The sequence below is a fragment of the Echinops telfairi genome, unplaced genomic scaffold (genome assembly GCF_000313985.2).
Source record: "Echinops telfairi isolate 266 unplaced genomic scaffold, ASM31398v2 ScPeMD7_29;HRSCAF=101, whole genome shotgun sequence".
Classification (NCBI taxonomy): Eukaryota; Metazoa; Chordata; class Mammalia; order Afrosoricida; family Tenrecidae; genus Echinops; species Echinops telfairi.
In genome coordinates, this window is record NW_022103926.1 from 8,904,354 (window position 1) to 8,928,066 (window position 23,713).

The 23,713-nt window shown below is 59.8% G+C and overlaps 1 protein-coding gene across 1 annotated transcript in view; it reads right to left on the bottom strand.

The window, feature by feature from the left end:
• The window catches only part of BCR (BCR activator of RhoGEF and GTPase), a gene marked incomplete at its 5' end in the record, with an annotated part of 71,884 nt that overhangs the window by 3,407 nt on the left and 44,764 nt on the right, over window positions 1-23,713 (bottom strand). Inside the window, 14 exons of the mRNA XM_013008233.3 lie at window positions 1,285-1,394; window positions 2,185-2,244; window positions 5,015-5,146; window positions 5,704-5,801; window positions 6,561-6,635; window positions 7,454-7,558; window positions 8,642-8,717; window positions 8,954-9,073; window positions 10,699-10,867; window positions 12,344-12,465; window positions 13,285-13,425; window positions 14,079-14,131; window positions 14,968-15,028; window positions 19,947-20,054. Of these exons, the coding sequence (XP_012863687.3) occupies window positions 1,285-1,394; window positions 2,185-2,244; window positions 5,015-5,146; window positions 5,704-5,801; window positions 6,561-6,635; window positions 7,454-7,558; window positions 8,642-8,717; window positions 8,954-9,073; window positions 10,699-10,867; window positions 12,344-12,465; window positions 13,285-13,425; window positions 14,079-14,131; window positions 14,968-15,028; window positions 19,947-20,054 (1,430 nt within the window). The remainder of the gene's footprint in view (window positions 1-1,284; window positions 1,395-2,184; window positions 2,245-5,014; window positions 5,147-5,703; window positions 5,802-6,560; window positions 6,636-7,453; window positions 7,559-8,641; window positions 8,718-8,953; window positions 9,074-10,698; window positions 10,868-12,343; window positions 12,466-13,284; window positions 13,426-14,078; window positions 14,132-14,967; window positions 15,029-19,946; window positions 20,055-23,713) is intronic.

The following is a 23,713-nucleotide window of genomic DNA, read 5'->3' on the forward strand; positions in this document are numbered from 1 at the left end:
GTCAGCACCTTTCTTCCAAGCAGGTCTGGGAAGACTGGGGCCTCTGTCCTTTCTGTTAGCAGCCAAGCGTGTTAACTGCCTGCACTGCCAGCGAGTCCAGCTCCCTGTTCCCCCCAAACTCACTGCCGTGGGGTTGATTCCAACTCTCAGCAACCTTACAAAACAGCCCTTCTCCCGGGCTTTATGGAGCGGACAGCCCCGCCTTTCTCCTGCGCTGGGCTTACTCTGCTGACCTTGCTGCGAGCAGCCCAGCACGGGGTGTGCAGGATCCCTCAGCTTTCATGGGAACACAGATAGGCTTCCTCAGCTGCCCTTTAGTTTGGTCACATTCGAGGGAGCAGCTGACCAAGTTCTCGCTGTTTGTGGCCAGAGCCTCCCAGGGGCTTAAATTCTGAACACCCCGGTTTACAAAGGGCCTTGGATGGTTATTTTGACAGCTCAACATCCACCTGCAAGCTCCCCACATAGATCAAGCTCCTTGGAGCTCCCTGTGAGCATTGACCAAGGCTATATGGTAATCTTGCCCTCGGGCAGAATGTACTAGAAGGTAGATCGTCTCCACTCGTCTCTAGTCAGCCCAGGTAGGGGCAGACTCTCTCTTAGGGGCTTGCCTAGGTGTGTTCTTGAAGGAGGTCACCGATCGGGGGCCACATACTCATGAGTCAAGCCCTATCAGTCTCGTCCTAACTGCCTTGGTCAGAAAGCCCTGGACCAATCTTGTGAGGTCTTCTCTCTGGCAATATAGGTGTCCAATCATGGCCTGGGTTCCTGCCCCTATAGTCCCACCTATAACGGAGACGGGCCGAACTGCCACGAAGCATGTTTCTGTGACGTTCCCTTTGTGCCGAGCCTTATGGAACTGGTGGCCTGACTGAATTCTGGGGTTCCATTCGGACCTTGTGCTGACGGCCCCTCTCACCCAGGAGGGAGTTTGTTTCCGTGTTCTCTTGGGCCCTGTGGGACTTAATAACTGTTCTCTTTAAATTATATTTCAGATTGGGGTCTCTTTTGCATCCTGAAACCGGTGTCTCTGATGTAGAACAAAGGGGCATGGGGCTGATGTCGGGGTAGGGGCTGATGTCGGGGTCCCTGCAGGCTCGGAGGGCAGAATGGACGTGCTGTCTCACCCCCAGCCGGCTGAGGCAGGGCTACTATTGAGCAGGGAAGGGGTGTCCTGTCAGACCCCCACCCAGCCCCCCATGGCAACCACAGAATTGGGCCCCTGGGCGGGTGCCCTCAGGAAGCAAGGCCAGAGGGGTGGGCCCATCCCTGCCCACCACTCACTTGGTGACTACTGCGATCTTGACCCCAAAGACACCTGTCTGCTTGCGAGATGGCATCCTCTTCAAGCTGAACTCCCGGCTGGTGAACTTCATGGAGAGTTTCACTTCAATCTGCCGGGAGAGAAGGGGCAGGGCTCGCACACTCGCCCGCTGGCCTGGAGCCTGGTGCCCCGGGGCAGAGGGGGTGGCGGGTGGGCCAGCACAGTGAGCACCAGCCTGCCTGGGGTGGTGTGAGACCTGGCTTCTGTGGCACACCCCCACAACCCCACCTTTCTCCCTTAATAAAAAAACAAATATGAAAGCTAAAGTACGGAGATTATCACAACAAAAACCCGTGGTGAGGGTTACTTTCAGACGCCAGCTTGGCTGGGCTGTGGTTGGCAGTGGTTTGCTGTATAACGTAATCACATTCCCCAGTGTCAGCTGGTGCGATGTGATGTCATCACCTTCCATAATGTCATAGGATACGATGCAATGTAATCCATGTCCCTAATCTGATACAATGTCACGTAATGTGGATACATTGTAGTCACCTTACAAAACGCCCTCTACGGCAATGCAGTCACCTTACAGCAGGGCGTTGAGTGAGGTCTCATGTCCTCACTTCCCACCCCTCCTTCCTGTCACCTGGTCGACAGATGGGGGGCCTTGCTGGCCCCGCATGCGTCACCTGAGCTGGTCCCCTCAAGTAACTCTCTCTGTCTCACTGGCGTGTCCCCCTCGTGAATCCTGTTAGTCGAATTTCCTTGTGTCTCTTGCTGCTTTTATAAAGGCCTAACTTTCTGGGGGGGACCAGGCATCCTTGGGGGGTTGGTCTCTATAGGCAGATCTCAGGACCCGTGTCAGGGCTCACCAGCCCGGGTTCAGCCGCACCCCCAGCCCCCCAGGGGCGACTACATACCCCATTCATGACGATCACGGTTCTCTGCCAGTCTTTCTCCTGCAGCGCCTGGGGCTCCAGCTGCAACAAGGGGGCCGGTCAGCAGATGCCCCGGGATGCCGGGGGTCCCCAGGGGAAGTGCTCAGTCCTAGGACTTGTCTCAGCACCTCTACCTGGAAGCTAGGAGGCTCTGCTGGGAGTCCTGGGCTCTCGTGCTGTGTGGACGGCAGCCGGGCTGGGAAAGGAAGCCCCCCACCTGCCCCCGAGGGCCGGGCTTGCATGGCGCCCCTGTCTCTTCCTGCTGGGAGCCAATGGTGTCCACTGCCTACCTCCCACTGCCTCATGCAGGGTCCCACGTGGGACTGCAGCATAAAGGAGCCGTCCACTCCAACGACACTGGCGGGGATTCAATCACAGTGCAACTTCCAGGGATGCACACATGGGACTCGCCCAGGAGGGGCTCCTGGCTGGCTCAGAGCTGCTGGGTGGCGGGAGTCTAGCCGAGGGAGATGGGGGCGTATCTGCAGCCCCTCTGACGTTAGCCCCCCGTGGTGCTTCCCCAACCACTTGCTTGCCTGGTGTGTCATGTCCAATGTCACCTGCATAATTGTGACGAGCCAGGTGCCCAGGCCCAAGCCGGGGCCTTTTACGTGCGAGGTCCCCCTACGCACTGGACGGTGAAGGGAGACTAAAGCAGATATGATGCATCTGAACACTACCCTGGGCCATATGGACAAACACACACGAAACGCCCACGGGCCAGCGGGACCACGCCAGCAGCGCGAACTGAGTCTCAAGAAGACTTCTCTGCCCTGAGTTCAGTGTCACTGGGGAAGACGCGCCGACAGAGAGGGGTGAGACCCCCGGCAGCATGGCCGGGCCAATGGACATGAGATGAGGGTCAACTCGATGGCCACAACAGCGGCGTGGGTTCCCCCTCCCCGGGACCCCCAGGTGGGGGGCAGACAGGACCCTGGCTGTGAATAGCTCTGTTGTACATGTGGGCACCGTGAGCATGTGCCCACACCGTTTTTTTGGTCACTGCCGGGGCCTGCAGTGGCGAGGCTGTGGGTGGGAACGGCAGGGTGCAGGGGCAGGTGGTGACCCAGCTCGGCCGCTCAGCCAAAGGCTGGAGGCTCAAGGCCACGCAGCTCACTGCCATCACGGCGATGTCAATGCACAGCAGCAGGGCAGAACTAACTGTCCCCGTGGGTTTCTGAGACGGTCACTCCATCCGGGAGAAAGCCTCGTCTTTCTCCCCAGAGGGGCTGGTGGTTTCGAACTGCTGACCTTGCGGTGAACAGACCAACACGAAGCCACTAGGCCACTGGGGCCCCTGTAAAAAGATAGGCCTGGGTCCTGAGATGATGGCTTCGGCCACCCTTCAGGCCTGCACCTGAGCTCACCCAATGGTTCAATTTTCCTCCAGACAGACAGACAGACCTGTAAGGAGATGACATCAGGAAGGGGGGCACCCCTGAGAAAAATCAACCGTCTGCCGTCCATTGGAAGGGCAGTCCTGGCCCAAGGTCAAAGTTCACAAGGGCCAGGAAAGAGGAGGAATGGAAACAGGGAGTAGGGAGGACGTGGGCACGGAGAGTCTGAGCTGCTGGGCGGGAGACTGACCGACAGCGCCCTGACCGCTCACCTGAGTCACAGAGAGAAGAAATGCAAGGAAAGTCAGGGCCTGTGAACGAGCGCTCAGTGAGCCGCCCCTGAGAGACATGCGTGGGGGACACACCACCCACTCTGAGGCGGGGCCATGGCGGGGCCACGGTCAGTGTGTGACTTGGGCCCAGCCAGCCCTGCTAGGACACCCTCGATGGGCTGGCCCTGTCTCGGAGGTCTTTCCCCCCATTGGGCTGGTCACAGCAGAGACCCTGGACCCGCTGTACCCCACAGGATGACCTCATGAGACCTGAACCCCGTGCTGAGTCCTCGGACTGCAGGCCCAGCCCCTGGGGGCATGTCCACTGCACAGCCCCTCCACCCAGGCTGGGCTGGTCTCACCCTGGACGAGGGCATGAGGCTGTCCGGTGGCCCGTGACCTCAGTGGCCCAGCCCACCCATTCCTGCTCCTTGGCATAGTGTGCCTGCAAGGCTGAATGAAGCTCCCCACCACCCCCGTCCACGCAGCTGGTTGGCCAGTGGATCATTCCAGAAGGAACCTCACTCTCTGCCCTCCCAGGCCAGCCCTGTTCTCCCTGAGGTCTCCCCTCTGGTGGGGGATGGACCCCTCCTCCCAAGTGGGCCTGGGAAAAGCCCCTTGGTTGGGGTGAGTAACCCCAGTTCCCACTGCTCCAAGTTGGCCCCCCAAACCACTGCCGTTGGGTCAGCTGGGTGTCCTGGTAGGCCACAGTTCCAGAGTAGAACTGCGTGCGCCCCATAGGGTTTATGTGTCTATCCCCCCTGGAAGGGAGTGGTCAGGGCTGCGTGGTCCTGCAGAGCGAAAATTGTGGGGGCCGAGCAGGGAGCGGGTGGGAGTGCTGGCTCTGCTGGGCCGGTGGGCCGGAAGGGTCCCTATGGATGTGGGGCCCTCTCCCTCATGGGCGCTCAGCCCTCTGAGGATAGAGCATTTGGCACCCACCCTGGGAAACAGCTGTGCCGCCCAGTTTCTGGGACCTGGGGGCACAAGTGGGTGGCCTCCGGGACAGGAAGTGGGGAGGAATAACTAGTCCTATCAGGCACTACCATGTCTCCCAGGGTCTGGGGGAAACGGAGGCACCGGCTGGGGACCTGCAGGAGGAGGATCTGTGACAGGAGAGGGCTTGTGAAGCCTAGGCCCCTCTGAAACTCGGCTGTGTGTCTTAGCGTGTCAGAGGGGGACAGAGCACAGGTGGGAGCGTCTCACCTGGACCTGGCCCTTCCCCATAATCCGGTCCGTGCTCTCGCCATCTTCCTTAGCCAGCTTGGCCCGGTGGTAGCACTTCTCGTAGCACAGGATGCGCAGGGTCTGCGAGCCCTCGAGATCGATCTCAAACTCCTGCGGCCCCGACGACGGACAGGACAGGACGGGCCCGGGTCAGGCAGGGAACCCGCCCTGCTGCCCCGGGAGGCCCTCCCCAGCCCCCAAACATCAGCTCCTCAGAGGGCGGCCCCTGCAAGCGGACCTTCAGCTCCACCCGAACTGAGGTGGGAGAGGGTCGGAGGGAGACTGGCCAGGGACACTTAGGCCCACCCTGGGGAATGTGGGTGCATAGCAAGGCCACCTGTCATACTCCACACACCTGGTGGGCAGGGGATCACACCTGTCATCCCTCCCCCCCACACACCAAGGGCCTGGGGCTGGGTAGCGGCCAGCCCTGTCATCCTCCCCACACCCAGCTCCCAGCGGGCAAGCCTCCAGGCACAGAGAGGGCCACAGCATGCTCCCTTCACGTCTCAGGGAGGCCCCACAGAAAACCAAGGAGGCACATGGGACGCGTAGGCTTGTAGATGCGGTGGCTTGTTTGTGGGGAAGAGTCATCACTGTGGTACAGGTCCCGTGGACGGGGCCCCGGCTCCCACAGCAATGTCCCCTTGCGGCCAGTGTGCCCTCACCTCGTTCCAGTTTGGCTCAGCCGTGTCCCTGTAGACTCGGGTCTTGGCTTTGTTCACGAAGTAGCCGAAGGAGTCCACCTCCAGCGTGCAGTACAGACCTGTGGGCGGCGGGCGGGCAAGAGGGGCGGGTGAGAGGATGCCCCGTGTTCGAGTCTGCTTGAGGGACGAGGCAGGGGCTACTTCGAACTCTAGGAGGGGAACAACCAGCAAAAGAGCCTGCACACGTCTGGGAGCAGGCTATGCGGCCAGGCTTGCGGGGGACACTGGGCACAAAGGGGGACCAGCAATAACAGAAGGGTCCCACGGCCAGGCTGCCTTGGCCTTGGGACAGGAGGCCTGGAACTGAGCAGACACCCAGCGGTTAAGCACTGGGCTGTTAACCCAAAGGTCCTAGGTTCCAATCCACCCCTCACTCTGAGAGAGAAAGACGAGGCTGTCTGCTCCTGTGAAGACCGACCGACCACCTCGGAAACCCCGGATTGGGGGTCAGCTCTGCTCTGTCCTACGGGGCTGCTCTGAGTCGGAAGGACCCGGTGGCACGTGGCAGCCCCAACCCGAGCAGCACGGGAGCCCTGCAGAGCCTTGCTCTCTCCGACAGCCGCGGGTCTGCCCTGCCTCTGAGCTGGCAGCCAGTTTCATTTCTCTACCAGCTGCCCTGCGATTATGAGGCCCACCTGCAGGGGGCAGCCGGCCCAGCTTGCAGGGACCAAACCCGGCGTTGGAACGGACAGTGTCCACTCTGGAAAGACTATCCCACAGCCAGTGGGGGTCCAAGGCTCCCTCGGGAATCCGAGCACCAGTGTGTCTGGTTCACAGGACCCCTCGTTTCCCCCCACCCCTGGCCACCAGCTGCTTACTGGAGCTCTGCTTAAATCCAGTGGCCGAGTGAACGATGACATTCAGGAAGCCATAGAGCCCCGGCGACTCATCATCTGTGAGAAATCAGAGAGGTGAGGATGGCGGGGGAACCACTGGCTTTGCTCCCAAGTCCAGCAAAGGGTCCAGCGCCGGGCAAGGCAAGTCCGTGGATCCAAACGGAGCCAGCAGAGTCTGTTGGGGGTGGTGGAAGATCCAGCCGGGGATACTCACAGACAAATGGGTGGTCAAGATGAAGTGCAATGAGCCCCTAAAGGCAGGAGAGGGGCAGGCGTGACAGTGGGGCACGGACGGTATGTAAGTGTGTGTGTGCACCATGTAGACCAGGGTGTGCGTGAGCAAATCCATGTACCAGCCTATACCTGTGTGTGCTGGAGTGTGTGTATATGTATTCATAAGCATACACCTGTGCACACATGTGTGTGCTGGGAGGATGTGTATACAAGGTATACCTGTGTATACTGAGTATGTATGTGTATATAAGCACATACCCGTGTGTGAGCTTGGTGTGTGTGTGCATATGTGTTCAAGTATATACCTGCACATACTGAATATACGTGTGTATGTGTGTGTCTGGGAGTAGATGCCTGTGAATGACAGTGACCTTCGGCCTGTGTGAAGCCGTGGAGCTGGACAAGTCTCTTGGACAGGGGGCTGGGGGCCAGCTGAGGCAGGAGCAGGGGCAGCAGTCTGAGGGGCTGAGTAGGCTTGCAAGTCTCAGGACTGGGATCGTAGTGACCAGAGCCTGTGCCTGACCTCACGTCCAGTGCTGGCTCTCGGCAAAAGCTCTCTGTCGCTGGCCTGGTGAGGTGAGTGGGCAGCATGCACCCCCAGTCCTGAGAGGTCCCCACCTGCCCGCAGGGAGACCACCCACCTTCCTTGTTGATGGTCAGTGGAATGTTGTGGACAGTCTGCAGCTTGACGCAGGAGTTGGTCAGCATCTGCAGCTCCACCGAGGTCAGCGAGAAGCTTTTGAAGCCTGAGGGTGGACACAGAGACACACAGTCCGGAACCCTCCCCACCCTTGAGCTCCAGGTCCCTGCAGTGCAAGGCCTGGCCAGGCATAGCAGGCCTTCCCGCGGCCCTGCTGGCCTCGGAGGTTTTGTAGGAGAGGCAGCTCTGGGCATGCCCTGCCCACGTGGGCCTCCTATTCCATCAGGGAGTCAAAACCCAAACCAAACCCATTGCCTCTGGGCTGATTCCAATGCCCAACAAGCCTCAAGGACAGAATGGAGCTGCTCCTTTGGGTTTTGGGGATTGGATCATTACGGGGGGAGCTGACTGCCTCATCTTCCTCCTCTGGAGCGACGGTGGGGTTTGAACTGTTGACCTAGCAGTGAGCAGCCCCACACATGAACCACTGCACCTCTATCGAAAAAGGCAAGGGCTTGGCCAGGGCCCTGGGAGCCCTCGCTGTGACAGAACCTGGGTAGACAGATGGCAGGCAGGGCTGGGGCTCCGGCCGCCATACTGCAGGGAGCAGGCCCTGCGTCTGAGCAATACTGACTGCCCGTGTCCCGAGGGAGCCCAGGCCAGGGGCAGTGGCCGGCCTAGTGTCCGTGCACTGTGCACAGTGGCCTGCAAACCACGGATGCATGCGGCTTCACAGGGCAGAGGGCTCAGACAGGCCACCCTTGGAGGGCAACAGGGAGGCAGGTCCACCTGTTCTCTATCATTGCACAGATGTGGACCCAGGGACCTCTGTACCACCCTCAGATCTGTCTATAGACAGGGGTCGGGGTCTGCCCCCTCATCCTGGCGCATCTCTACAGAATCAGTGAGGAGATGCTGAGTGGGCCAAGGACAGAGAAGGGAGCTCAGCTGAGTGGACAGGGGTAGGGGGAGCGAGGGGGCTGTGCAGCACAGGGAGGGGAGTGTGCTGTGTCCTGGAGCCCCAGAACAGAGGGGTCTTGGAAGACCGAGAGTGGCCCATGGGGTCTAGGATGACAGCAGCCTCCCCCCCCCCACCCGTCTGAGGGCAGTCTCCATGCTAGATCCTGCGGGAGTGAGGGGTCCCACCGGACACCAAATGCAGGCCAGTCGAGGTCCGGCCAGCACTCACATTTCTTCTGCTGTTCCCGGATGTTCTCCCTCCACTCGGCACGCTCATAGTCGGACGAGATGAGGAAGGTGTAGCTCTGTAGGTGGGGGCACAGGGGGGGTTCATCACCCACCCCAGGGGAGGGGACAAGCGGCCCCACCACACACACACACATACACACAGGGAACACACACACACACACTCGTACCCACACAGACACCTAAACACACACAGACTCCTGTACATACACATGCCACACAGACACACATACGTGTCACACACAGACACCAGACACACCCACAGACACGCAAGCACATGCTGCATGGTGCTCACCTTGCCGTGCCGACTGTGCACCCTGAAGGCCATGTTGGGTGACATGAGCAACAGCAGCGACTCCTGCTCAGACAGCTTCTTCCTCAGCCTCTCCATGGCTTTGCTGCCCTTGTTGGCTCGCTGCAGGGAGGGGGGGTTGGTGGGGACGGGAGGTTAGGCTCCCCTTGGGGGTGGGGGCAGGGAGCCTGTTGCCACTCGCCTCTCCTCCCGCAGATGCCCAGCCTGCAGGGCGTGCGGTGCAGCCACAAATCGCAACCCCGGCTGTCAAGTCTTCCAGGTGCCCATGGCCGCTTCTACCAGGCCTCTCTTCAGAGGACCCTCTGGGTGGGCACACACTGCTCGCCTAGCCCGGGTTCCATTATTCTGACCACACTAGGGGACCGCTGGGGCCTGGAGCTGCCTGACAGCCTCCCTAAGGGATGCCCAGCCTGAGCTGGATCATCCCTGGCACCTGGACAGCAGGCTCCCCCGCTGCATGCTGGGAAGAGGACCGTGTGGTTGGCCACCAAGTGGGCTTGTCTCCAACACCAGGACCAAAGGGCCTGATACAGATGAGCTCGGCAGTGGCAGGAAGCTGGCCGCCCACCATGCCCGCGACCTGAGGCACAGCGTGCACAGTAGGCCTAATGGTTCAGGGTGGTTTCAGACGGAGGCGTGAACAAGCCCAAGTTCACTCTGCGCCTGGGGTCCCTGGTCCAGTTAGAAGGAGCCGTGGTGGGCTAGTGGTTACACATTGGGCTGCTAACCACAGGGTCAGCAGTTCAAAACCAACACTGCTCTGAGGGAGAAAGACAGGGCTCTCTACTCCCGCAAAGAGTTACAGTCTCCGAAACTCACAGGGGCAGTTCTACCCTGTCCTACAGGGTCGCCGTGATAGGCATTAGTTTGATGGCGGCGAGAGAGTGAGTCTGGTTATACAGACGCCCCACTCTGTCTAACATTCTGGGCAGGGGCTGGGTTGGGAGGTGCCCCCAGGCAAGGCCCACCTGGCCTGTGCTCCCTGGTTGGTATCTTTGGACCCAGGGCTCACCCCGACTGTTTCTACACCTACCGTCGCTGCAGAACTGCTCCTTAGGGTTTTCCAGGCTATTGGTCTTTATGGGGGCAGGCAGCCTCAGCTTTGTCCAGAGGAGCGGCTGGTGGGTTTGAACCCTCTGAACTTCTGGTTAGCAGCCCACCCTAGCACTTAACCCAGTGTGCCACTAGAGCGCCTCAAACAGCTTTAAGGGGGTATCGCCGACCTGCGATAAACTCACTGTCCTCAGACAGATCCCGACTCCGTGCGCCCGTTGGACTGAGCACAACTGTCCGAGGGTTTGGGGGCTGTGGGTCCACGTGGAGTCAGACCGCCGCATCTGCCGACCACGCAGGGGCTGGCAGGTGGAACTGCTGACCTTCGGGACAGCAGCTCAATGCTTGACCCAAACCCACCACCGTCGAGTCGATTCGACTCATCAGGGCCGTGGAGGAGAGCAGCCTGTCAGGTCAAGGGCGTGAACCTTCGGGGGAGCAGCTGGCCTCCTCTCTCTCCCAGGGAGCCGCAGCTGGGATCAAATCACTGACCTCCAGGTTGGCAGTCCCTTTACCATCTCTGCCGAGATCACTGAGGGGGCAGCCCTCACGGGCGGGTGGCCTATCCATCAGGGTCGTCGTCAGGGGCTGTGCCCGACCCTCTGGTCCCTTACTCCTATGGTGTCTCTGCGGCCCCAGCGGGGCTGCCGGCACCGGGCCCGGCACGCCTGTACCTTCTCTCGCTGGATGTCGCTCCTGATCTGCGAGATCTTGATCTTGATGGTGTCCAGCTCCTCGTCAGGGACCCGGGGGATGCTGGGCGCCGCCTCTGACTCATCCACGGTCTGGAAGCTCAGGTCCGTCAGGGGGATGTACCACTTGCAGTCATAGTGCTGGGTTTTGCTGCTGGGAGGGGGTGGGGGTCACGCCAGCCACCTTTCTGTGCCCACCGCTCTGCTCCCACAGCCCGCCACGGTGCACAGTTCAAAAGCAAGACCACCCCCACCCACCCAGCGGCCGAGGGGACTGTAGCCATGGTGCTTCCGTGGGGGATGGAGGATTGTTCGGGGGCATTCCAGGCACCATCGCCATGGGAACTAGACCGGCCGGGCCTTTCTTCTGCGGTATAGCCGGGTGGGTCTGAAACGCCAACCTTCAGCCTAGCAGCGGAAGCAAAGCACTCACACCGCCAGCCCAGGGACTTCATGCCCGGCTTCCAGACTCAAACTCCCTGCCCTCGACTGGAGTCGACGCTGACTCCTGTGGGTTTCCAGGGCTGTACTTCTTAGTGGTCGCAGAAAGTTTTCTCCCAAGAAGAGGCTGGTGGTTTCGGGCTGTTGACCTTACAGTTAGGAGCCCGACACAGAAGCACTGTGCCACCGGGCTCCCTTGATGCCTCGCTTACCTGGCCGTCAAACCCAGGACTGCGTGGAGCCCTCCTGCACCTCACTGCTGCTGTGGGTGCCACGGAGTCAGTGCCAGCTCCCAGCACCCCAAACACCACAAGTAGAAGGAAACATGGCGGGTCCTGCCCCATCGGCACCACGGTTGTTAGGTGTGAGCCATGACATCTCCTCAAGGGCCTTCCTCTGTCGCTACGCCTCCACTTGACCAAGTAGGATGTCCGTCCCCAGGGACGGGTGTCTCCTGACAGTGCCCAGAGTACGTGGGACGAAACGTGGGACAAGTGTTGCCAACCTGGCCTCTAAGGCGCACTCTGGCTGCGCTGCTTCTACGATGGGCTCGTTTGTTCCCAGCAGTCCGCGGGGCTGTCCCGAGTCTCCATCAGCGCCCTGACTCGGATGCTGCAGCGCTTCCCCAAGCTCGTATTCATGGTCCAGCTTTCACAGGACCACGCGGCGGCTGAAGACGCCCCGGCTGGGATCAGGAGCACCTGGGTCCTCAAAGTGACACGCTTGCTCCAGGTTCGAGCTGTGGCTATGATGTCATGCTCTCTGTGAGCTCCCCGAGTCTTCCAGCCGATGGCCGGGCCCAGCAGGTCAGAGGGGTGTGTGGCATGAACCCAAAGCGTGTGGCTGGCTTCCTGAAGAGGCGGTGGGAAACCAGCCCCGAATCTGCAGGTTGGATGGCCCTTGGACCTCCCCAGCCCACAGGTGGCACCTGCCTGTTCAGGAAGCGGGATGGACGTTGTCCCTAGAACCTGAAGGCTGAGACCCAGCTGCCAGGGTGGGGAGGAGGGGGAGTGGGGCTGGGGGTTTGAGTGGGGGCTGGGGTCAGAGATGGCGCCCCAGAGGGCTATGAGGAGTCTGATGACACAGATTATTGACCTGGCCCGGGGGCGGGACTCACACTGTTCCTTATCTCCATGTACAAAGTGAACTGGGTGTCCTTGAACCCCCAGAGTCCACACACACTCACCCTCCACCCTGTTTCTTGAGCTTGGCACAGAGCAGCAGGTCAGTGAACAGGAAGACGTGGCGCAGCTTGCGTGCCCCCTCCACCAGCTCCACCATGAAGCTGTCCTTCAGCAGCTGCCGGTGCTGCAGGCACAGGACAGGGGCGGGGGTCAGGGAGCCAGCCTCCTGGAGAACCCCCCTCCCCGGCCCTAGGGGGAGAGGAACCCACTGGCACCCCTCAGTTTAACAAGCATGGGGGGCTGCACAGAGGTGACCAGGTCTGAGCAGCCTGGTCACTGAGGCCCTGGGGCGGGGAGGGGGGGGGTGTTGTCAGACACCACGCCCTCCCACCTTAATAAGGACAGCAGCCCAGCACCCCTTGTTCCACACGCAGGGCTGCACTTCCTGTAATCACCAGCAGAGGGCACCCACACCAGGCTCTAAGCCCGTTCCTCCTACTAGGGGGGTGTGGTAGGCAGGGGACACAGGGAGGAGTGGAAACCAGAAACCTCCAGGCCCCGTCACCAGCATGGCCTCCCTGACACCCCCGAGATGCCCCCATCTGTCTGAAGTCCTTCAACACGTCCAGGTGTTGCCCCAGCCCCTGCAGGTGGAGTGGACAGTGGCCCCTCTGGGACAGGTTTGCAGGCCCCGGGGGCTTCTCCCTGCCACCTCGGGTTGCCTGGACTTGAGCCAGCAGCCTGCTGTAGTGCCGGTGTGTCCTCAGAGCCATCTGCAGGCTGCCACCTTCCCCGCCAGCCATGAGTTCCAGGATCTGAACAACAGAAGCCTACAGCCTCACCTGCCACATCTGGGCTCACAGACCACTGCAGCCACATGAGCCATCTGACCCTCACTTGGAACCTGCCCGCCTCTACAACCGCCTGAGCCACTTCCTTGATGGAAACCCCTCTTGCTGTGAGGGTCCCGGCTCTCTTCTCTAGAGAGCCCCGAACGACTCACCTCGCCCTTCTTGACGGTCATGGACTGTCGGCGGGGCGTTATCTCCTCGTTGATGCTGGACAGGAAGTTCTGAGAGATCCGGAGGGCATCCTGCAGCAGCGGGTGGTCGGGGTGGCTGGGTGGCGTGTGCTTCAGCAGATCCTGCCCCCGGGAGGAGTGAGTCAAGTCAGAGAGAGAAGTGCGTGGGCCAGAGCTGCCTGCACCCACAGCCACACACGGTGGGACCCAGGTTGCCCGGGGTGCGCTCAGCACTGCTGCCGACAGGGCACCTGGGCTGGAGAGGAGGCCCTGGCAGCATGCCAAGACCCCCAGGGCCATGAGGGTCTACGGTTTCCCCATGCTCATGGCCACCCTGGGCACAACAGGACAGAACCTAGAGACAGCCAGGTCTTTCTTCCTAATCTGACCCTGGAGGCTCTGCTTCAGCATCATGGCCACCTCGGAGTCCGCACAGACCGACAGAGGTGGCTGCATACCTGTGGACATGAACCCGAGTCCCCTACATTGGAAGCAAGGACTGTACTAGCTGTTCCCCTCCCTGACTGCACCTGCCCCGTGTCCCGTCCACCTAGAAAGCCTGTGTCCACACAGACCAGGACACCTGCCTCCAGCACACTCCTCTCTGCCAGTGGCTGCTCTGTAGGTGACTAGGGGGCACTGGGGATACTGTGCATATCCCCTAGGCCAGCTCCAAGGCCCGAGTTTGTGGTGGGCAGAGACCAAGGGGAGTGTCAGTGGTAGCCCTTGGTGACAGGGGCTCGGGCAGCACTGGACCCTCAGGGGCTGTGACTTACGTGCAGGACGAGCGTGCTACGGGTCACCCGGTCCACGGGCTTGTAGAGCAGGGCTGTGGAGAGATGGCAGCTGTGAGGGGGCTGCACACCCCGACTTGCAGCCACCCCCGCGTGCAGGGCATGGCGGAAACGCAGCTTTGGGGCTGCCAGGAGTCAGCGCGGGCCCTTCTCTCAATGGCGGCCTTGGACCCCAGAGGTGCCCACATGGGATGACGGGGATGGCAACCCTGGCAGGGACTGGCTCTACGTCCAGGGTGAGTGGCCCAGGGAGCAGGCCAGCCACTGCTCACTGCTCCCAGTTCTGAGCTGTGGACAAGTGGCCATGTGATTCTGACAGCAGGAGCCTGAGCAGGGGCTGGTTGTCTGTGGAGCCTGCTCCCTGGTGAGGCGGGGGCCGGCCAGCCAGGCCTGAGCACTCCCCCAGCACGGGCACAGTGCCACGTGCCCTTTCCCAGACAAATACAGTTGCCATGCCCGCCTCACGGTGGGGGGTGGAACCCAAGGCCAGCTTGTGCCTGTCCCCTGGGCGCACACGGAGCTGGTCACACTGTCCCTGTTGGCACGAACGTCTCTGCTCACCTAAGCAGAGCTTTCTGCTCTGTGGGGGAGGTTACCTGCTGCCGGTGCAAGGGTGCTGACCCTGCCCAGCTGGCCACCCCGATCTGGGGTCACTTCAAGACTGACTCCCAGGCCACCATGTGAAATCGGGGACAGGAACACTGTCCGCCTTCAAGGCTCCTGGGAAGGCCACGATGCCACCGTCAGCCCAGCAAGCCCACGCCTGGCCACGAGAGCTGGCCGCATGGCCTCTTCTCCCTGGTCATCAGGGGCCACAGGCAGGTTCTGCTGCCCCCGCTGCCCCCGTCGACCCCCCAGCACCGGGACTCACTTTCCAGAGAGTTCTTGGTCGTCTGGTCCTTGGAGTCCTTGCTGCTCCTGGCTCTCAGATTCTACAGAGAGAAAAAGCACGTCTGTCCTCAGGAGCCCCGGGCACAGTGGTTACCGGTGGGCTGCTAACGGCAAGGTCAGTGGTTTGAGCTCCGCAGCCGCTCCACGAGAGAAAGAGGAGGCTCCCTGCTTGCGTGGCAGATGTACAGCTTTGGACACCCGCCAGGGGAAGGCCTGCTCGGTCCGCTAGTCACGGTGAGCGTGGACAATCTGGATGGCAGTGGGTTTCTGTGCCAGCCCACGCCTCGTCGGGATCACAGAAGCGGCCCTGACACAGTGGGGAGATCAGGAACCCTTAGCGCGCCCCCACCCCCTGCCCCAACTGAAGCGCAGTTTGAGCAGTCTATTCCGACTCACAGTGACCCTGCAGGACAGGGCGGAACGGCCACTGTGGGTTTCCAAAGCGGCCAATCTTACAGGGGCAGAGCGCCTCACCATTCTCCCTCGGGGAGCCGGGCATCTGGAACAGCCAGCCTCGATCGAGGTCAGCAGTCAGTGCTTACCCTGCCACGCCACCTAGGCCCTTCCTGGGCCTGCCAGGGAGAGGCAAGCAGCAGGTCCCTCCAAGCCAGGCAGGGCCTGCCCCACGGAGCCAATGCTGGCTGCTGCTCCCTCTCTGGCCAGGACCAGGGCAGACCGTGGGGTGGGGGTAACCGAGGGGTAATGCAGGTTTGGTCCGAGGCACCAAGAGTGAGGTTGGGGAGAGGGCCCTCAGTGGAGCTGCACTGTGTTTGATCCCGCGAGGCCCGGGCTGTGAGGTCGACCCCCTCAGGGTGGCCCCTGCCTCCAAGAGCCTGTCCTCCATGCCGTTCCGATGCCCGGGCTGGCCTCTGCCACATCGATTCCTCCCCACCGCCCAGAGCGCTCCCAACGAGTCTGACTCGGTGGGGCCCAAAGATGTGGGGGTGGTGCCCCCGAGCAGACCCCATAGGCAGATGCTGCTGTCGCCTGGCCAGAGCACAGCCCACGTCCCACCCCCAGGCCCATGTGCAAGCTGTCTGACCCCTCACCCCTCCAGACTCATTCAACTCTGGAGACCGGCACCCTGCCCCCACTTCCTTTTTGAAAATTTGATGTTCAATTGGCCCGGGTGGCATACTGGGGTCATGCTCAACCGGGCCGCGGGACTTCGATTGGCTGCCTCTCGGAAGAGCATCGCCACGCCCGCTTCGGTCTCTGGATGATGCCCTCTAGTTCTTGTTGGGTGTCACGGAGTTGGTTCTGACCCATACACACAACAGAACCAAACATGCCCGGTCCTGTGCCGACCCACAAGTCTCCCTGAGCCCACCCCGGCAGCCACGGTGGGGGGCCTTCTCCTCCTCCCACTGACCCCCCCAAACCAAACTCACTGACACGGAATCAGCTCTAACTCACGGGACACAGGACATGATAGGGCAGAGAGGAACTGCCCCGGGTGGGTTTCCGAGACGGGAACTCTTCCGGGAACAGCGAGCTCCGTCTTTCTCCCTTGGAGCAGCTGGTGGTTTCCAACGGCTGACCTTGGGTTAGCCACCCACATGTGACCCCCACGCCACCAGAGCTCCGCTGAGCCAAGTGTCCCCTAAAAGGACAGGTTGACGTTCTGACACTGCCTGCCACCTCCTCCTGCTGCCCGTGAATGACCCATGCGAACAGATGACCTCTCAGTGCAGAGGGACTCAGGTTCAATGAGGCCAAGATGAACCCGGGGGCCAGGGGCTGGCAGGACCAGAGGGAGGCCCGAACAGACAGAAGAGCCGCGTGAAGACGGGGCTGGGCTGTGAAGCGTCCACAAGCCACAGGCACCAGGGCCTGGAGGAGGCAGGCAGGACCCTCTCCCAGCAGCCTGGCCCCCGTCACTGAGGGAGACAGAACTGAGGGGGACCACAATTCTCTTGTCTTAGGACACCGAGTTGGGGCACCTGGCTAGGGCAGATGCAAGACAGGGACGCCAGCCTGTGGAAAGGCACCTGGGGGTGTCTGGGCTTGGATGGACTTGCAGTGACGTGGACGACTGGGTATGGCTCCTCTGTGTCTCCCACCAAATGTCAGGGGTGCAAGTCTGCAAATGGGACCTGTGGGACTAATCAGAGGTGATGGCACAGCTTTGCCACACCGCGGCAGGAAGAATCCCACAATCCTCAAGAAGGAAGAGCTAAGATCAGATATCAGGACAGAGGTAAGGGAAAAAGCCCACAGGAGCCTCAAGTCTCCACATCCCGGAGACCAGAGCACTAGATGGTGCCCGGCGACGGGGCTAGCAGTATGGAGGAGAGCACAACAGGAGGCCTGCAGAGAGGAGGGGACAATGTGGAGCAAAACTGAAGCATAAGCAAGGCCAGGCTCCCTGGGCCGAGAGGCTGGTGGGGCTCCCTAGACTCGGGCACTTAGACGCTGTTCAGGCCTGGAACGGAACTTCCCTCCCAGCTCCACTTGCATCCACCTCTCAGACCCGAGTCTGTAATGGGGACAGTGACCCTGGGGAGGGTGCACTGCTCAGAACATTCCAGCAAAGGGCAGCATGTGCGCATGTGCTGGAGAGAAGGGTGGGAGGGCGGGAAGGGGCAAGAGGGAAGGGTGATTCCAAACGGGAAACCCAGCGAGGACCCAGGAGGAGAGCGCTGTGACCAGGTGGGGACTGCGGTCAATGTCTTCAAACACCAGGTGCAGGAACTGCTGAGTGGGAAATGGATTCGCTCTGTAAACTGTCGCCCAAATCCATCAATCGATCGATCAATCCATAAATCTACCTATCTACTTAACTGTCATCACCTATCAATCAATCCTCCTACTTACCTATCACCTCTCTCACACACACACACACACACACACTAACATCAGAGCCCATCTCCATCCCCGACTCCTGGTCTTACTCTTCCTGGTCTTACTCTTCTGGAAGCTTTGCCGATTCCTCCCAGCCTCCTTGGAAATGTGGAAATGCCACCCGATACAAACACCACACACTCACGGAGGCCGCTTCACGGCCTTGAATTCCAGCACATTCCAGAAGATCCTAGCACCAGCCCAGACTCCCACTCAAACGCGGGCAGGCAGTGGGCCACACATCCCTCCCCACCCCCAACCGCGGACCTCTGCCTCCTGGGTAGAAAGTCATCCCAGATGGACTTGAATTTGACCTGACTGACCTGCAGCCCTTCTTAAAGGATTAGGGCTCTAATTGGTCACAGCTGCTTGGAATTCCACACCAACGCCCCAGCTGTCTGGGATGGGACGGGGCGCCTGTTAATTGAATGTGCTGAGGAGGAGTTGGGCTGGCAGTGGCGGGGCAGCTGTGGCCGTGGGGACAGGCCAGTGCCAGCAGGGAAAGCAAGATGCCGGCTGACATGGCCACCTCCCATGATAAAGTCTGGAGGGTGCACTTGAGGTCCTATCTGGGCCCGAGTGGCTGACTCATTACAGGCCCCTCATTTCTGTCTCTCTCTTGGGGCAGCCTTTCCCCCAGGGCCCTCAATTAGGATGGTGCACCCAGTCTGGAATCCAGGATGCTAGAGATGTCAAAGAAGCCCTCAGAGCTCAGGGAGTTTAGGTGTTATGCTGTGAGTGCTACAGTCAGGGGGTTCAAACCCACCAGCCGCTCCTCCCGAGAAAGATGAGGCGGCATGCTCCTGTAAAGACTGACAGCCTTGGAAGCTCTAGGGGGCGGTTCTAGTCTGCCTTGCAGGGCTGCTTTGTGCTGGAACTTGAACTTGATGGCAGTGGGTTTGGGGTTTGAGTTACCGACCTCAGTGGTAGCATCATGACACAGAGAAAAGACTGACCTTGTCAAGGATTTCGTCCTGCGTGGCGCCCCCCTCAATGATCGTGGAAGCAGCAGCCAAGAGATGAAACCATGCACACGGTGCACTGGGTACATGTGCCCCACAAGACCTTGCTCGAGTGTTGAAAAGCAAGGGTGTTCCCGTAGAGCCTAAGGGGCACCCCAGCCCGGACACAGTGTGTTCCGTCTCCGCACATGCGCGTGAAAGCGGGCCACAGGGGGAAGGAGACCGGAGAGGAATGGACGGCTTGGATTACGACGCTGGTGAGGAATACTGAGAGCACCACGCGCTGCCCAAGGGACAGAGAAATCCGTCTTGGAACAAGCGAGGGCGGTGAGACCGGGTCTCACGTACTTTGGACGTGTGGTCAGGAGAGACCAGTCCCTGGAGGAGGACGTCATGCTTGGTCAAGGAGAGGGGCAGTGAGAGAGAGGAAGACCTTCGACCAGAAGGAGGGACATAGTGGCTACATCAAGGGGCTCCAACCTCAGGGCCGCTGTGAGGATGGCGCAGCGTGGACAGGGCTTCGCCTGCTGGGCACAGGGCTGCTAGGCACCTAACCACCACCTAAGTGCTGTTGGCTCTGCACCCACCCGGTGGTGCCACAGATGAAAGATAATGGGTTTGACTTTATTTCTGTTGTGTGTGTGTGTGTGGGGGGGGGGAGGCGGGGAGGTGACCTCTGCAGGGAAATAGCACCCCAGGTGACCTGGCCTGTGCACACCTGCCCTCTCGCAGCTCCACAAGCTCAGGTAGAGGGAGGGGAGGGGAGGAGGGTCATTCCTCTGGCTGCACCCCGAGCCACCTGCCCTCCTCACCGCCCCATTGCCACCTGGTGGAGAGCCCACGTTGCATCTCCCAGGCGGTCAGTCTCCACAGGAGCGGGCAGCCTTGTCTTTCTCCAGCAGAGCGAGGCTGGTGGGTTTGAACCACTGACCTTGCTGGCTCAACGCTTGGCCCACAGCCTGGTCTCAGCCATTCCACATGACAGGGAGCGATCACTGGCAGGCCCTGTGCTGGGCGGCTCCTGCAGGCAGTGTCTGCCACATGTACCCTCGCATGTGAGGAGCACTTCTGGGGCAGCCCCTGACCTGGAATCCATGCTCTCTCATTCCCTGGGTGCGTGGGCGCGCGCGCGGAGCATCTGCCAGGCACTTACCTCGGAGATTTCTGCAAACTGAGCGTTGGCCTGGCAGCACTTCTCCGCTGTCTCCATGGCGATGCTGTAGTTGTCCACAAAGGCCCGGTACACGCCCAGCTGGCTGGCCTGCAGGGGGAGGGTGGCAGGCAGCACAGGCTGGAGCAGGGGTGGGTGGGTCACCTCCCCAGAACCCTGGGTCAGATGCATAGCGGCCCTGCAGGGACCTCCAGTGTGGAGGCGGAGCCCTCCCACGTGGGGCTCCCTCCCACCTGCCTCCCCTCTCCTCCCCTCTCACAGCATGCCTCTCCCACCCAAATGACAGGATGGGTGACTCATGCCCGGCCAGGTAAGCTAAGCTTCCTGCCCACCTACCAGCTGGGAGCAAGCAGCAGAACTCCAGGACAAGGCTGTCAGTATCAGGCCCCCACCCTCCCCACCCCCGTCCCCCCGCCCGGCAGGTTTCCTAACCCAGCAGTGGGAGGCTGCCTTCCACCAGGAGAATGGGCTAGACTCCCAGCCACTACCGCTGTGCCATGCTGGGACACTGAGCAGGCCGCGGCGGAGCCTTCTGACTCTAATGAACTAGGAAGAAAGGCCTGGAGATAAGCTCGCGCAACCCAGTCCAGGGAAACGCTCGATGGACGGCCACCAGGCACCTGCAGCCGGTCTGGTCCCAGGGGCTGCAGCAGCGGGCAGGGGTTCACTCTGACAGGTGCTGGGTCACCACACCAGAGGTGTTTCTACCTCGGGTGTCCATGCAGACTCGCTACACAGCCAGGCCCCCTCGCCTCTGGGACCCCTGTCCACCGTTGAGGAGGTCATGGGGAGACCAGGGCCAGGCGACAGAGCTAGGGGTCTCCCAGTGTGGCCGAGGGGGAGCTGAAGGCAGGAGGGGCTCACAGGTCCTACCACCTGCACCGCGTCGAAGCCACGTCTCAAACCGCACACAGGGCAACCCGAACCTTGCTTTGCTTCTGCCCACACCTGGCACCCCCGGCCCCCGGGGTCTGCAGGGGCCTGGGGCTGCAGGAAGAGAGGACGCCTTTGCACCCCACTGCATGCATCACCCCCAAGGCGAGGTCTTCATCCCGCCTCACGGCAACCCCAAACCAACTAAACCCCACTGCCACCCATTCCGACTCAGAGTGACCCAAAATAGCACTTCCGAGGCCGTCTGTCTTCAAGGGTGCAGACAGGAGCCTCTCTCTCTCAAGGAGCAGCTGGTGGGTTGGAACTGCCGACCTTGGGGGGAGCAGCCCCACACTGAACCCACGGTGTTACCAGACTCAGAGCAACCCCGTAGGGCAGACTAGATCTCTGTGCCTTTGGGTTTCTGTAACCGTACCTCTTTGATGGCAGCAGACAGCCTCCTCTTCCTCCCTCAGGGCAGTGGCTGGGATGACCTGCCACCAAGTTGGTTTTGACTCACAGTTACCCGTGCACAAGAGAATGAGACCCAGCTCAGCCCTGCCGCATCCTCACAATTGCTCTTACAGTAATTCATTTTGTCACCTGGGCCTTCTTCTTTTGGGGGGCCCTGCTGTTTTACTAAGCACGATGTCCTTTCTCCAGAGACCGGTCTCTCCTGACAACATGTCCAAAGCATGTGAGATGAAGTCCTGCCCGTCCTTTGCCTCCAAGAAGCATTCTGACCGCACTTCGTCTGTCTGTCCTTTTGGCACGTTCAATAGTCTTGGCTAGCACCGTCGTTCAAACCCCATAGACTCTTCTTCGGTCTTCCTTATCCAACGTTTAGCTTTCACCTGCCCCGGAGGCGACCGAAGGTACCAGGGTTCGGGCCAGGCACAACTTAGTCCGCAAAGTGACACCCTTGCTTGCCAGCACGGCAAGGAGGCCTCGTGCAGCCGAGTTCCCGGATGCGCTGTGCCGTTTGATCGCTTGACTGCAGCTTCCATGAGCATGGACACAAGCAGACAAGAATCCTTGACAAGGTCAACTTCTCCTCCATTCTCAGGTTACCACCCCTTGGCCCAGTTGTGAGGTTTTGGGCCTTGTTTACAAGGAGTTGTGATCCACACGGAAGGCCGCTGCGATCCTTGATCGGCATCAGCAGGTGCGCCACGTTCTCACTGTCAGCCAGCAAGGCGTGTCCCCTGCACATCACAGGTTAAGAAGCCTTCCTCCAATCCGGATGCGTCTTCTTCTTCATATAATCCGGCTTCTCTGATCATTGGCTCGGCATCCAGATTGAGTCCGTATGGTGAGAGGACACGACCCTGACGCACTGCACTCCTTTCCCGGTTTTAAACCATGCAGCAGTCCCTTGCTCTGTTCGCACAACTGCCTCCTGAACCAGGTACAGGTTCCACATGGGCACGATGAAGGGTTCTGGAATTCCCGTTCTTCCCAAAGCTATCCACAGTTTATGACCCGCACAGTCGAATGCCTTGGCATTAAGTCAACACACAAGTAAACATCTTCCAGCCAGGATCCAGCTGACGTCATATCCCTTGTTCCACGCCCTCTTCTGAATCTCGCCAGACCCTCTGGAAGCTACCTGTCAATGCGCTGGTACAACGGTTGTTGGAAGGTAATTCTGAAACATGTTACTAGCATGTGATCTCAATGACACTGGAATGTTCACAGACGTTGGGTCACCTTTCTTTGGCACGTGTACAAATATGCATCTCTTCCAGTCGGCTGGTCACGTAGCTGTCTTCCAAATGTCCTGGCATAGTAAGTGCTTCCAGCGCTTCATCGGCTTGCTGAAACATGTCCGTTGGGATCCCACCAATTCCCGGAGCCTTGGTTTTGGCTAATGCATTCGGCGCAGCTTGGATTTCTTCCTTCAGCACCATTGGTTCTTGCTCACACACCACCTCCTGAAATGGTGGCATGGCAACTGGATTTTGGTACAATGACCGTATGTTCTTTCCATCTTGATTTTTCCCGCATCATTCAATATTTTGCCTATCACATCTTCCAAGATTGCAACCCGAGGCGTGACTTTTTCCTTGAGTTCTTTCCGTTTCAGAGATGCTGAGCGTGCTCTTCCCGGTTGGTTTTCTAATTCTAACTCTAGGTTTTTGCCCTTGTCAGGATCACATTTGGCTTGATCTTCTCGAGCTGCCCTTTGACATGTTCTGTTCCGCTCTTTAACTTCATTCTTTCTTCCATTTGCCATAGCTACTCTTCGATGAAGAGTCAGGTAGCTTCAGAGTCTCTTTTGACACCCACGCTCATCTTTTCTTTCCTTCCTGTCTGTTTCATGGCCTTTGACTTTCTTTCTTTTTTAAAACATTTTATTAGGGGCTCATACAACTGTTATCCCAATCCATACACACATCAATTGTGTAAAGCGCATCTGTACATCATTCTCAAAACATTTTCTCTCCACTTAAACCCCCGACATTAGGTCCTCATTTTTCCCCTTCCTTCCTGGCTCCCCCTCCCTCATGAGCCCTTGATAGTTTATAAATGGGTATTTTGTCATATCTTGCCCTGTCCGACGTCTCCCTTCACCCACTTTTCGGTTGTCCGTCCCCCAGGGAGGAGGTCACATATAGTTCCTTGTACTTGGTTCCCTCTTTCCTACCCACTCTCCCTCTACCCTCCCAGTATCGCCACTCACACCACTGGTCCTGTAGGGCTCATCCACCCTAGATTCCCTATATTTTCAGTTCCTATCTGTACCAGTGTACATCCTCTGGTCTAGCCAGACTTGCAAGGTCGAATTGGGGTCATGGTAGTGGGAGCAGGGAGGAAACATTTAGGAACTAGAGGAAAGTTGTATTTCTCATCGTTGTTACATCGCCCCCTGACTG